The sequence below is a fragment of the Carcharhinus amblyrhynchos genome, chromosome 24 (genome assembly GCF_965287045.1).
Source record: "Carcharhinus amblyrhynchos chromosome 24, sCarAmb.v2.hapA, whole genome shotgun sequence".
Lineage (NCBI taxonomy): Eukaryota > Metazoa > Chordata > Chondrichthyes > Carcharhiniformes > Carcharhinidae > Carcharhinus > Carcharhinus amblyrhynchos.
The window spans coordinates 33,254,167-33,267,749 of record NC_137347.1 but is presented as its reverse complement, the minus strand read 5'-3'; the positions used below and the strand labels follow the sequence as shown (position 1 = coordinate 33,267,749).

The window sequence follows — 13,583 nt, the reverse complement described above, 5'->3', positions numbered from 1 at the left end:
AAGGGAATACCATAGAACCATAGAACCCACAGTGCAGAAAGAGGCCCTTCGGCCCATCGAATCTGCACTGACCACAATCCCACCCAGGCCCTACCCCCATATCCCTACATATTTACCCACTAATCCCTCTAACCTAAGCACCTCAGGACACTAAGAGGCAATTTTAGCATGGCCAATCAACCTAACCCGCACATCTTTGGACCATGGGAGGAAACCAGAGCACCCAGAGGAAACCCATGCAGACACAAGGAAAACATGCAAACTCCACACAGACAGTGACCTGAGCCGGGAATTGAACCCAGGTCCCTGGAGCTGTGAAGCAGCAGTGCTAACCACTGTACTGCTGTACCGTGCAATTACCATAAGTAACTGGAGAAACCTTTTTCACTGACCTATTTCTGCCAGCTCCAGGTGCAAATGTTTTCATGTACAAATAATTGTGCATTTTTACAAAATCAGTAGTATTGATGCTGATGTGCCAGATCATTTTTTAAAAATATATTTGTAATTAACATCTAGAAGAAAATGTTTATTTGGTTTTAATATAGACATGCTGACAGAGTTCCATGAGGATTGTTTCAAGTGAAATATAAACATCAACACAGGCAAGACTAATTCTATGTTGTATAGTCAATGTAATTTTATATAATGCAAGTTATATAATTCTATATCAACTTTGTATCTAGTGTCACTTTCAGTCCAACTTCTGCAACCTCAACTTGGATGTGCCTTCTCCCACTGTTCATTCTTTTCAGTCTGGTCTCCACTCCCTCCGTTCTATCATTGATGACAGAAATTTCGGCAACCTTGCTCCTACCATCTGAAATTATAAATATAGGAACATAAAATATGTTTTGTTGACATTGAGGGAGAGACTATTGTCACTGCACCAGTTCACCAGATTCTGTGTCTCATTCCTGTACTCTGTCTCGTCATTGTTTGAGATCTGACCCACTATGGCGGTGTCATCAGCAAACTTGAAAATCAAGTTGGAAGGGGATTTGGCCACACAGTCATAGGTACATAAGGAATATAGTAGCGGGTTGAGAATGCAGCCTTGTGGGGCACAGTGTTGAGGATGATCGTAGAGGAGGTGTTGTTCCCTATCCTTACTGATTGAGGTCTGTGGGTTAGAAAGTTCAGGATCCAGTCGCAGAGAGAGGAGCTGAGGCCCAGGCCGCGGAGGTTGGAGATGAAGTCCATAGGAATAATGGTGCTGAAGGCTGTGCTGTAGTCAATAAATAAGGAGTCTGAAATAGGTGTCTTTGTTAGCTAAGTGTTTTAGGGTTGAGTGCAGGGTCAGGGAGATCGCGTCTGCTGTAGACTTGTTGCAGCAGTAGGCAAACTATAATGGATCTAGGCAGTCTGGGAGGTTGGAATTGATTTGTGCTGACTAACCTTTCAAATCACTTCATAATGATGTTGATTTGAGGGAGTATTTGCACTTTGAGGTGCATGTGCGCAACCTGATTGCCAATCTCTGCGTAAGTAAGTATCCAAACAGACTGCCGCTAGGTATTTTCTGAAGACCTGAGGTGTTTGACCTTTGTTAGATGCACAAACACAAAAAATTAGGAGCAAAAGTAGGCCATTTGGCCCCTCGACCCTGCTCTGCCATTCAATAAGATCTTGACTGATCTGACTGAAACCTCAACCCCACATTCCTGCCCATCCTGCTAACCTTTGACTTCTTTGTAAGTCAAGAAAATATCTGCTTCTACCTTATAAATATTTATTGACCCCAACCTCCATTGCATTTTGGGGAAGAGAGTTCCAAAAATTCACAACCCTCAGAAAAAAAATCTTCTCATCTTCATCTTAAAATGGGAGACCCCTTATTTGTAAACCCTCTCCCCTATTCCTAATCTTGCCCACAAAAGGAAACATCCTCTGGGTATCCTTTCTATCAAGTCCCCTCAGAATCTTTTAAGTTTAAGTAAGATCACCTTCCAGTCTTCTAAATTGCCTAGCCTGTCCAATCTTTCCTGGTAAGAAAATCCATCCCAAGTGTTAAGTTGAATGAATCTTCTCTGAAATGTTTCTGATGCAATTATGTTCTTTCTTGAATAAGGAAACCAAAATCATACATAGCATTTTACATATTGTTCCATCAACATCCTGAACAACTTGTAAAACATCCCTATTTTTATTTTTTCATTCCCCTTGCAACAAACGTTTCATTTGTCTTCCTAATCACTTACTGCATCTGCATACTAACTTTTCCTGATTCATGTAACAGGACACCCAGATCCCTCTGTTTTTTGTTCTTTGATCTCTACTTAAATAACGTTCTGTTTTCCCATTCTTCCTGCCAAAATGAACAAATTCACATTTTCCCACACTATATTCCATTCACCAAACGTTTGCCCACTCACTTACCCTAGCCACACTCTTTGTAGATTTCTTATGTCCTCTACACAACTTCCATTCATTCGTACCTTTGTGTCATCAGCAAATTTAGCAACTGTACACTGGATCCTTTCATCTAAGTCATTGATTTACAAATTGTGATTAGTTGAGGCCTAACACTGAGTCGTGCAGCACTCCATACGTCACATCTTGCCAACCCATAAAACACCCATTTATCCCTACTCTTTGTTAGCTAGCCAATCCTCTATCCATTCCAGTATGTTACCCCCTACACTGTGAGCTCTTATTTTGCATAATAACCTTTGATGTGGCAAATGTCAAATGCCTTCTGGAAATCTTAAGAACAGTATATCCACAGGTTCCCCTTTATCCACTGAATGCAGAAAGACTGAATGTTGCATTTTCAATTTCAACTAACATATGAATCATAGAATCACAGAAAGAGACCATTCAGTTCACTGTGTCTATGACGTCCCAAAAAGAATAATTCTATTTCTCAGCTCTTGGTCCAGAGGTTACTGCACTTCAAATGCATATCCAAATAATTCTTAAAATTAGTGAGTTCAAAACCCCCACCTCCCTCTGGGTGAAAAAACATTCTCAATTCCTCTACTAATCCTCTATCAATTATTTTAAATCAATTCACCCACGTTATTAACCTCATACATATGAGTTTGCATGAAGTACAGTGAAAGAGCTGAAAAGTTGCATTAAGTAGATGTTGGTTGGGACAAGTTGACAGGCAATACTTTGTGATGTGCCATCTGTAAAGGCCAAGATGAATGTCATTTTATGTATCTCTGTTACTAAATTCTGCAGGTGTTGAGCCTGACAACCACCCATTGTCCTTTGTTGTCCTTTTATGTTATGTTTGGGGAGGATGCTTCACAGTGAATAGGGCAATTTTGCTTGTACCCAGCTGATACAATTGAACATCCAATTGTTCAACCATCAGCCACATGTTTGGATGCTGTACAATCTTATGTCTTGGTTTTTTGTGTGCCTCTACATTGCTTTACATGAAAATAGCGTGGAAATGATTTGGATGGTCCAACGTTTTGCATTGATACTACAAATTCCATTCATTCTCCCCCACATGCCAAATTTTTAATCTCAGCCAGGTCATCAGGTGAGGTATCAGACAGAGGGGAAGATGTTCTTAGCAAAGGGGTGATCCTGGAAACTGTCAGGCACACTCCAATATTTAATAAAACAGCATCTTCAAGGAACAAGCTGCAGAAAGCAGTTATCTATGCCTCATGATCCAACAGAACCACAACAACATGTTGCATTTTTTCTCAATATTCAGATTTTTATAGAATGAAGAATAATTCTATTAAGACATATTGTCTCTATGTAAACTTCCATTACAAAAAATTAACTAGTATAAACGTTAGCTTTGCTACTAAACTCATCAGCACCAATGGAACACGTTCTACCTGTTCTCAGGAACAGCCCCCACTCTGAGAAAAAACTAGAATGTCACATCCTGCACAAATATAACAATTCCACTGATACGAGCTGTCACTGTTTAGAAATTGAGACTCTAGATTCTTTATGTAGGCCATATTTGACAATTAGAACAGTGTAAAAACTTGTTTCCAAAGTTACCAAAACTTAAGATATTTATTTTAAATTTCGGATAAGGGCTTTGCGTTTTCTGAAGCAGAAACAGTTCATTTCAGTTGCAAAGGGCAACAAAATATATTTAGGCCCAAATTGAAGTTGTGTAATGATTTCACTGCACCATCTTTCTAGAAAGTGTTGAAATGTTCACAACTAACCTGTAGGTGCCACTATTGTTTCTCTCCCTGCTCGAGAGACTATTGATGGTTCTCAAGTAGTTGTAATCTTTTTCAAAGTCAGCCCCTGTCATTACAGCTCAAAAGGAGACTATTTAGCCCATCCAGTCTATACCAGCTCTGTAGCATAACCAAGTCAGTCCCTTTCCCTATTTTATCCCTGTAACTCTCCAAGTTCATTTCCCTCATGTCCCCACACAATAATCTTTTAAATCACTACTCAATCATCCTTAGGCAGCAAGTTCCAGGTCATTACCATTTGCTACATATGAGTTCCTCAACATTTCCCTACCCCCATATCCCTTACTCAAAATATTGTGTTCCCCTAGTCCTTGTACCATCAACTAATGTGAAGTTTATCCTTGTCTACTTTATCTAAACCGGTCTTATTTTGCACACCTATTAAAACTTCTTTCAACTTCCTTTGCTCCCAAGAACATCCCCAACTTCACCAATCTAACCTTGTAGCCCCTTTTCTTCCCTTGTGTTTTGTTTTAAAATATGTTAATATAATTCTTTGCTGATGTATACACTTTTTGGCTTGACATTCTTGAACCATTTTGTTTGGGATTTTTTGACTTGCGTCATTGAAGTGTGTGTCACCCCATATACAAACAAAAAAAAAATCTTGTAATACCTAGAAATTGCCCCCTAGGTTGATGGATTTTTAAAAATCAAAGGGAAACATGACTACAATTTGATGAATCAAGATTGTTGGAAAATGCATAGCTTCTGTGCTCTGCCATGAGTTATATCAATGGTTTAATGGCCATCGTCCAGTGGCTCTGACATCAATCATTATGAAGTGCTTCAAAAGGCTAGTCATGGCACAAATCAATTCTTGCCTCCCAGACTGCTTGGATCCACTTACAGTTTGCCTATCACCACAACAGGTCCACAGCAGATGCCATTTCCTTGGCCCTACATTCAACCCTGGAACTCCTAGATAACGAAGACATCTATGTCAGACTCCTATTCGTAGACTACAACGCAGCCTTTAACATCATTATTCCTACAAGACTCATCTCCAAACTTTGTGGTCTGGGGCTCGGCTCCTCCCTCTGCAACTGGATCCTAGACTTCTGAATCTACAAACGGCGGTCAGTAAGGATAGACAACACCTCCACAATCATCCTCAACACTGGTGCTCTGCAATGCTGTATTCTCAGCTCCCCTACTATACTCTTTATACGCCTGAAAGAATGGCCAGATTCCCCTCCAACTCGATTTTCAAGTTTACTGATGACACCACTGTTGTGAGTCAGATCTCAAACAATGATGAGACGGTACAGGAAAGAGAGAATCAGGCAAACTGTTCAGTAATAGTCTCTCCCTCAATGTCAACAAAACTAAGGAAATAGTCTTCAACTTCAGGAAGCATAGTGGAGGGTATGCCTGGTCTACATCAACAGGAACGAAGTAGAAATGGTTGAGAGCTTCAAGTTTTTAGGTACCCAGATCACCAACGATCTGTACTGGTCCCTCCAAGTGGACACTATAGATATGAAAGCCCACCAACACCTGTACATTCTCAGGAGACTAAGGAAATTTGGCATGTCCACTACAACACTCAAACTTTTACAGATGCAGCACAGAAAGCACTCTTACTGGTTGTGTCACAGCTTGTTTTGGCTCCTACTCTGCCCAAGACCACAAGGGTTGTGAACAAAGCCCAGTCCATCGCTCAAACCAGCCTCCCATCCATTAACAACGTCTATACTTCCCACTGCCTCAGAAAAGCAGCCAGCATAATTAAGGACCACACCCACCCCATTCTCTTCCACCTTCTTGTCATGAGAAAGATGCTAAAAAGTCACGTACCAACCCACGCAAAAAACAGCTTCTTCCCTGCTGCCAGACATTTGAATGGACCTACCTAACATTAAGTTGATCTTTGTCTATACCCTAGCTATGACTGTAATACTACATTCTGCACTTTCTCCTTTCTTTCCCTGTGTACAGTATAGCGTACAAGAGACAATACTTTTCACTGTGGATTCACACGTGTCAATAATAAATCAAAATTAAGATACAAGTGCTTGGAGTCTAGCCTACAGAGATTAGCAAAGTAACAGTTTTGTAATTTATTGTACATGCCTACAAATTAAAGAAACATGAGGAAATGGAAATGAAGATACTCTTTTGACTGAATCCTTGCAGATTCATCCCTGAGTTAGTACAAGGGAAGAATTCTCATTTCCTCCATCCCAACAGAAAAACCTCAAATTATCCCCTGTACAATTATCTCTTGGATAAGATTCCTATAATTTTCAAATAAGCGGTCAAGCCCAAATACCACTTTTTTTTTCCCAATTAAACATCAGTAACTGTACTGATTATAAGCCCTATTTCAAACCTAGGGTACAACTAAAATAGATTTGGAAGTCACATTCCACAATAGTTTATCAACTTTCTGCTAAAGGGACTTTTTAAACCTTGGTCTATTAATACCTTACCTTTGGTTTCAGATCCTTCATGAGCCAGAATAGGTTTGGCAGAGGTTAGCACTGCTGCCTTGCAGCGTCAGGGACCTGGGTTCAATTGCAGGCTTGAAAGACTTTCTGTGTGGAGTTTGCACATTCTCCCCATGTCTATGTGGGTTTCCTGTGGGTGCTCCGGGTTTCGTCCCACAATCCAAAGATGTGCAGGTTAGGTTGATTGGCCATGCTAATTTGCCCCTTAAGTGTCAGGGGGTTAGCAGGGTAAATACATGGGGTTACGGCCTAGATGGGATTGCCATTGGTGCAGACTCTGAGCTGACTGGCCCTGTTCTGCACTGTAGGGTTTCTATGAGGCATTGCTACTGGTACATAATCCCATTACTTACAGTCTACACACAACTATTATCCAAATCTGTATTTGGGATAAAGAGATGGAATCTGTTATCTGAAAGAAAGTCTGTTTGACTTTTAGAGATCAAGACAGAGATCACAACTGTGGTAGAAGCATACCATAATAAATTATTTATTATTTGGTACAACTGCCAATGATGGAGAAAGGTTAATAGTAGCAAGAATGAATATCAGAATCAGTTGGGTCCATTTGTGAAGAATGTTTTATTTGCATTGCATATTACTTTGTTACCAGCTTCAAACTTTAAAAACAAAATAGGGTAATTCCTTCATTAAAATTTTACGTACATATACATATGTATGTATATATTAAAACACAGCAGTGCTGGATTAAATACTGCCAATATTTCCACGATGACAAAACTACAATTAAACCTGACATACCATAGGTCCCTTCAAGTTCTTTTAGTCCAATTTGTTTTGTCAGTTTTCACCTCAAAAATATTTCATAGTAGAAAATAACACAGCACTTCATAGATCTTGAACTGAATCAATAACTAATAAAACAAGTTACTTCTTAAAATAAAGGGCACAGAGTATCTAACACTGCATGAGCCAATAAGAAATATACCAAACTACCGTAAGCTATAGGAAATGGTTCAGTTAACATTTTGCATTTTTACCAAAACACCACAGATTGACAGTCAGGTATTCTGTACCAACAGTAATTTCTCCCTTTCATTAACCTAGCTGAAACTGGATTTCTTTCTTACATTTTTTCCAATCTAGTCTATCGTCCTAGTCCTAAACTGGTCAAGTCTACTGATGAATGAATCTGCAGTACAAGAGTGACTGACTGATTTGGTAGGATTGGAAGAGAAAATCTTACAGTTTGGCTGGTTTAAAGATGAGAATAGAAATCGATTCAGCAGGGTTAGGAAAGATCACTAACCTACATAGTTAGGATTACAAGGTCCTTTATTACCAAAGAGCAGAGGGGTGGAGTTATTTAGAATCCTGTCTGGCTGACACTTGCTTTTGATGCACAGCTTTTAAACAAACTTTCCTCATTTCTCCACCGCCCCTACCATCCCACATCAATCCCACCCAACAAAAACAAGACTAGTAGCTGCCATGCAACTTCCTTTTAGTAGGAATGAGAAGCAATACAAAATTTGACTATAATGGGGTTCCAGCAAGGCATCTGAACAATAGAGAAAACTCATTATACAACGGGTTCAGAGCAACAGAAAGCCCTGGGACTTGAACCTTGATCGGCCAGCTCAGAACACAAAACGTAAAATGCTAGATTGCCAAGCAGCTCCAAAAACCTCGTTTTAATAAATATTGATCCACCTTCAGGACCATGACACTAAAAACTGAATACACAACTTTTGGGCAACAATGTGCTTATATCTGACATACACCATTTGGTGTATATCAAAGTATGCACATACTAAACCTGAAATGTCAAGCAACAGTCTTTAAGAATCAATGGCCATATATAAAGTGCTCTTCAAACACTTTCTATTCTGTGTTTTGGATTTTAGTAATTTTCCAGTCTCCATTCATTAAAAATAGCTGCTCTTGGCAATCATGAACTTCCTTTGCAAACCAAAAAGGACCTACATCAACTTATTCACAAATACGCCGCAAATTTAATCTCTGCTGTTTGTGTAGCAGGTGCCCAACTGCACACTACAAAGTCAGAACAATTAGCAAAAGAAAGCTAAGGAATGGCATTTGTTCCAAGCTGCAGATTTTCATAGGCTAAATTGTGGCATTCACATGTGCATCTATTCAGTATTGGTGATTGAGAAATTCCTTTCTTGGAATTGTCAGTGGAACACTAAGGAATGAAGACATGTAAAAGAGGATTGGACAGCAGCTCCCTCTGTGCAGTTAGTTTTCTCCCCCTTCTCCACCATCAGCGTCATCTGCTGCATTATCTGATGTCCATAACTGCAAAAAAAATTAACAATCTTTTAAGCCTACATTTAAAAAATAACTTTGACAATAATGTATACAACAAGAATTCAAATCAAGTACTACTTGGCCCAAGTGACCAAATATTCTTTATAGTTGTCTGGAAACATATTTCCAAGGCTGCAAAAGCAGACTTGAGGGAGATACATGTCCCAGACCAGAGGGGACAAGGTAAATCGTGATGAGGGAACTTCCTAGAAGTACTTCCCAGTGCATCATTGGGATACATCCCAAACAAAATGCTGAGAAACCTGAAGTTATGGATCAATGCTTTTTGCTTTAGTATGGTGCCACTAAATTATCAAGGTGCCCCAGATAGGAAAAAGAAGCGGGAGGATTGAGAGAGGTTAACAGACATCAGGACATGCAGGTCCACAGTTCCCTGAAAGTGGCAACAAAGGTGGCCAAGGTGATTAACAACACAAAGCATGCTTGCCTTCGTCAGCTGGGGCACGAAGTACAAGAGTTGGGAAATCACATTGCAGGTTACGTAAAACTCTGGTTAGGCCACATTTGGAGTATTGCGTGCAGATCTGGTTGCCACCAGAAGGATGTGGAAGCTTTGGACAGAGTGCAAAGAAGGATGTTGCCTGGTCTCTAGGGTTATGGCTATGAGAAGCTGAATAAATGAGGATTGTCTTTCACTGGAAAAACAGAGGTTGAGGGGAGATTTGATAGAGGTGTACAAAATTGAGGGGTATAAATAGGGTGGATAGTCAGAGGCTTTTTCCAAGGGTGAAAGTATCAATTACAAGGGGGCACAGGTTCAAGGTGAGAGGGGGAAGTTTTCACTCAGAGTGGTGGATGTCTGAAACACACTGCCACATGTGGTGGTAGAAGCAGGCACATTAGCAACATTTAAGAGGCATCTGGATGAGTACTTGAATAGGGAGGGAATAGAGAGATAGGGACCAAGTAAGGGCAGGTTTTTTCTTTAGTTAGTGCACCACGATCGAAGGGCCTAGCTCTGTAGCGTACTTTTCTTTGTTCTAGGTAATCAAAAGCTTGGTCAAAGAGAAGTGTTTGGAGAAACCTTTTAAACATGCAAGGAGATAAACAACCAGCTTTGGGTCAAACAGAACCCAAGTTTGCATGCACTCCAGTTCAATGAGGGCAAGCTGGCAAGAGCAAATGGAGTCAATCATGAAGATGTAAGTTTTTGATGGGTGCTTAAAAAAACTCTTTCTTTGGTTTTTCTAATGTTCAGTTAAAGGCATTTCTGCCATGGTTCACCATGCCTGAAAGGGGTTATTTGCACTTCATATGTAGGACCGGGTCAAAAAAAAGGTAAAAATTAAGAACCATAGACTCCCTACAGTACAGGTGGAGGACATCTGGCCCATCGAGTCTGCACTGATCACAATCTCACCCAGGCCCTATCCCCAGAACCTCACTTATTTACCCTGCTAGTGCCCCAACATTAAGGGGAAAATTTAGCAACCTAACCCACACATCTTTGGACTGTGGAAGGAAACTAGAGCACCTGGACATGGGAGGAAGTGCAAACTTCACTGACAGTCACCTTTGGCCAAAATTGAACCTGGGTCCCTGGCGCTGTGAAGCAGCAGTGCTAACTACTGTGCTGCCCATTAAGACAACACTTAAATGCACGTATGTCCCCAGCTTGCACAAGATTTCTAACCAAGAACTCACTAGGATTGACTAATAACATTCACCTAAAAGCTGTCCAATGTCCCAGATTGCTGCAAATGATATATGTTTGTTAAGAGCCCATTTGAGAACTTTCATTCATTAGGATGATTTGAAAATAAACATTTTATTCACATTCTTAATAGTATCACTCATCATATTGAAAACCAGGAACCTGTCTTACTGGTCTTCAAAGACATACTAGATTTTATTGTGCCCCACTCTTTGAAACGCTCCAGTGTTGTATAATTTCACTCACCGTCAGGTTATCTCTGAGTAGTTGCATAATGAGTGTACTATCTTTGTAAGAGTCTTCATTCAGTGAATCCAGCTCCGCAATAGCTTCGTCAAATGCCTGAAGACAGCAGAGACCAAGATATTTTTGAACACCGCAAATCAATTTCAGAAGTTCAAAATATCCTCGCAAAAATTTAGAAACGTTATAACTTTATCAATGAAAAATATGCCATTTTAGATTGGAATGGCAAGCTTCGGGAAGCACCCAAAAAAATCACAATGTAAAACACTGGAATTCTGCATTTAATTATCTCACGGTGAAAATTACTGGATTTAAATATTACGGAAGAAATCATAATCAAGGAAGGAAAAGGCTTGATTCCTGCAGTCAAGGGTTCGGGTGCAAAGGATCAGGTTAAACAACAGAAGCTCAAAGGCTGGCAATCATTGGATTACTCTGTCACACACAAGCGACTATAGAAATAGTAGGATAAAGCACATTAGGATGCAGCTGGAGAAATGCTGCAGGAAGCAGGCTTCCAATTCCTGGAGCGCTGGGAGCAATTCAAGATCAGATAGGTTGCACTTTGAAGAGTGTGGAGCCAAGGTTCTCATAAGAAATTTGGCAGGAGGGTGGCATCAGATTGAAGTATTACAGAACAGAGATATGGCGCACAGAGGAACCAAATATTCCTGGCTACAAGGTATTCAGAAAGTCATCAGAAAAAAAAGAGGTGGAAATGTGATGCAAACCAAAAAAACTTTACTTTTATATCAGCATTAGCAAATTTGAATTTACTTATGTAATTAAAACACAATAAAATTCCAGAATATCAAATATTATTTTGCTCAGCTGGCAGCGCTTAAAATCCGAAAATTATATGCTGAAACCCCAATCCTGGATTTAAACTGGAAACTAGGCCAACATCAGTACAAAAATAAAGTGCTTCATTGGTTGACATTTTATCTTTCAGAAAAGACCTTTAACCAAAAGACATCTCTGTTCAAGTCAATGGAAAACCTTTCAAGGCACCAGATGGCCAACAGTAGAACCAGAGGTAAAAGAATTAAAACCTGGAGGGACAGTGAAGATCCTTTAGGAAGGGCACATGTATTATCATGCACATGAGAAGGCTAATGGGAAACCAAGATTATTTTCTAGCCATACTGCTCATTAAAATTGAAAATGGGAGGTTCCTACAGCAATGAGGAAAGCACAAAGCCACAAGATATGGAGAAAGTAATAGAGAACTTGTTGTTAGGCAGGTCACTACTGCGACAATACATCCTACAGCCTAGAATGCACTGTAGAAGCTGCCACAGCTTCTGTGACAGTGACTCCAAAACCAGTGTTCTTGAACAAGGACGGACAGCAGGCATGCATGGGGACATTACCACCCAAGTTTCCTTCCAAGTAATATATATTATCCTGACTTGGGAGATATAGCATAGTTTTTGTTGTTGTGAGTCAAAATCCTGGAATCCTCTATATCCTGCCTTCACCACGATTATAAGGGTTTAAGGTAGCAGCTAATTGCTACCTTCTCAAAAGCAAATAACGCTGGCCTTGCCAGTGATAGTCACATGCTCTGAATTTTTCCCAATCCATCTGTCACACAACTAAGTCAGCGGTTGCATAATAACGACAACTCAACAGCAATTCACTCAATATGAAGCATTTCTAGGACAAGCTCCTTCTTACATTTTTACACTTTTGTGGTTATCTTTTCCATAGCTAACAGCTGAAAATCACAATTTAACCAATTTTTATAACCACCATTAATAATCATAAATCTCCTCATAGCCATGTATTAATCCACTTTTTTGAGAAAGAATTACATAGCATTGACTATATTAATCAAAGAATGCCCATTCTACAGATCTACAACCCAAAGGGAAACAAATAGAAAGGTTCCAACTTGCATGACGTTATGCCACTTTGTATTTTTTTTTTACTGTACTTTATATGATCAACTTACCCATTTTCTCCATATAGGATCTAAATCAACCATGACAGAATTGGACAAAACAGCAAAGTAAGCAAAACAAATGAATTATCTAAATTTTTGCTCCCTGTTTAAGTATGTTTTTAATATTTTCTACCTCTTCTCTCAAAACGGATCGCACAATTTGACTAAACAGGAAAAAGTCAGAAGGCCTCTTTTGATACTTTTTCTTCAGGTTTGATACCAAAGGATAGGGCAAACGTAGATATTGAAATTTAGACATACCAATTTTAAGCCCAATAAACAACAATTCTAGGATTTAAGATTTAAATAAAAATCAATAAGCAGAAGGCACCGTATGCTTAGAAGATTAGTTGTTTCACCTAATTATTTCAATACAATCTACTGATCATAAAACTGAATCGTGATTGTAAAGGAGAATAGAATAAAGAATGATCCAATTTAAACTAGCTAAGTTTTCTGAAGTGAGGGGTAAGGAACTATTCCAGACCTTTGAAGCATAACCCTTTCTACACGCCAACGTTATAATATGGTCAATTTAACCAGAGATCTAAAATTTTAACGGGATAAATAGCAAGAAATTCATTAACCAATCCCCTGGAGATTCTGCATTGAAACCATGGTCCAAGGTCCATGGATTTAACAACAAGTTATAGAGGTGGAAGGAAACTAGCACATATAATTTGCAAATGCCCCAAAATCCAAGATTTTTCAACTTTAGTCTGGAATTCAATTTCAACATCATTACAATGTTATGCCTGTACAGATTACAGGAAACA

At 39.5% G+C, this 13,583-nt stretch overlaps 1 protein-coding gene across 1 annotated transcript in view; it reads right to left on the bottom strand.

Annotated features, from left to right (window-relative positions):
- Window positions 1-7,209: 7,209 nt before the first annotated feature.
- Window positions 7,210-13,583, bottom strand: part of LOC145357782 (14-3-3 protein beta/alpha-1-like) — a 29,694-nt gene continuing 23,320 nt past the window's right edge. Inside the window, exons 4-5 of the mRNA XM_080211263.1 lie at window positions 10,860-10,955; window positions 7,210-8,926 (exon numbers count right to left, since the gene is read on the bottom strand). Coding sequence (XP_080067389.1) covers window positions 8,867-8,926; window positions 10,860-10,955 — 156 coding nt within the window. The 3' untranslated portion in view covers window positions 7,210-8,866. The remainder of the gene's footprint in view (window positions 8,927-10,859; window positions 10,956-13,583) is intronic.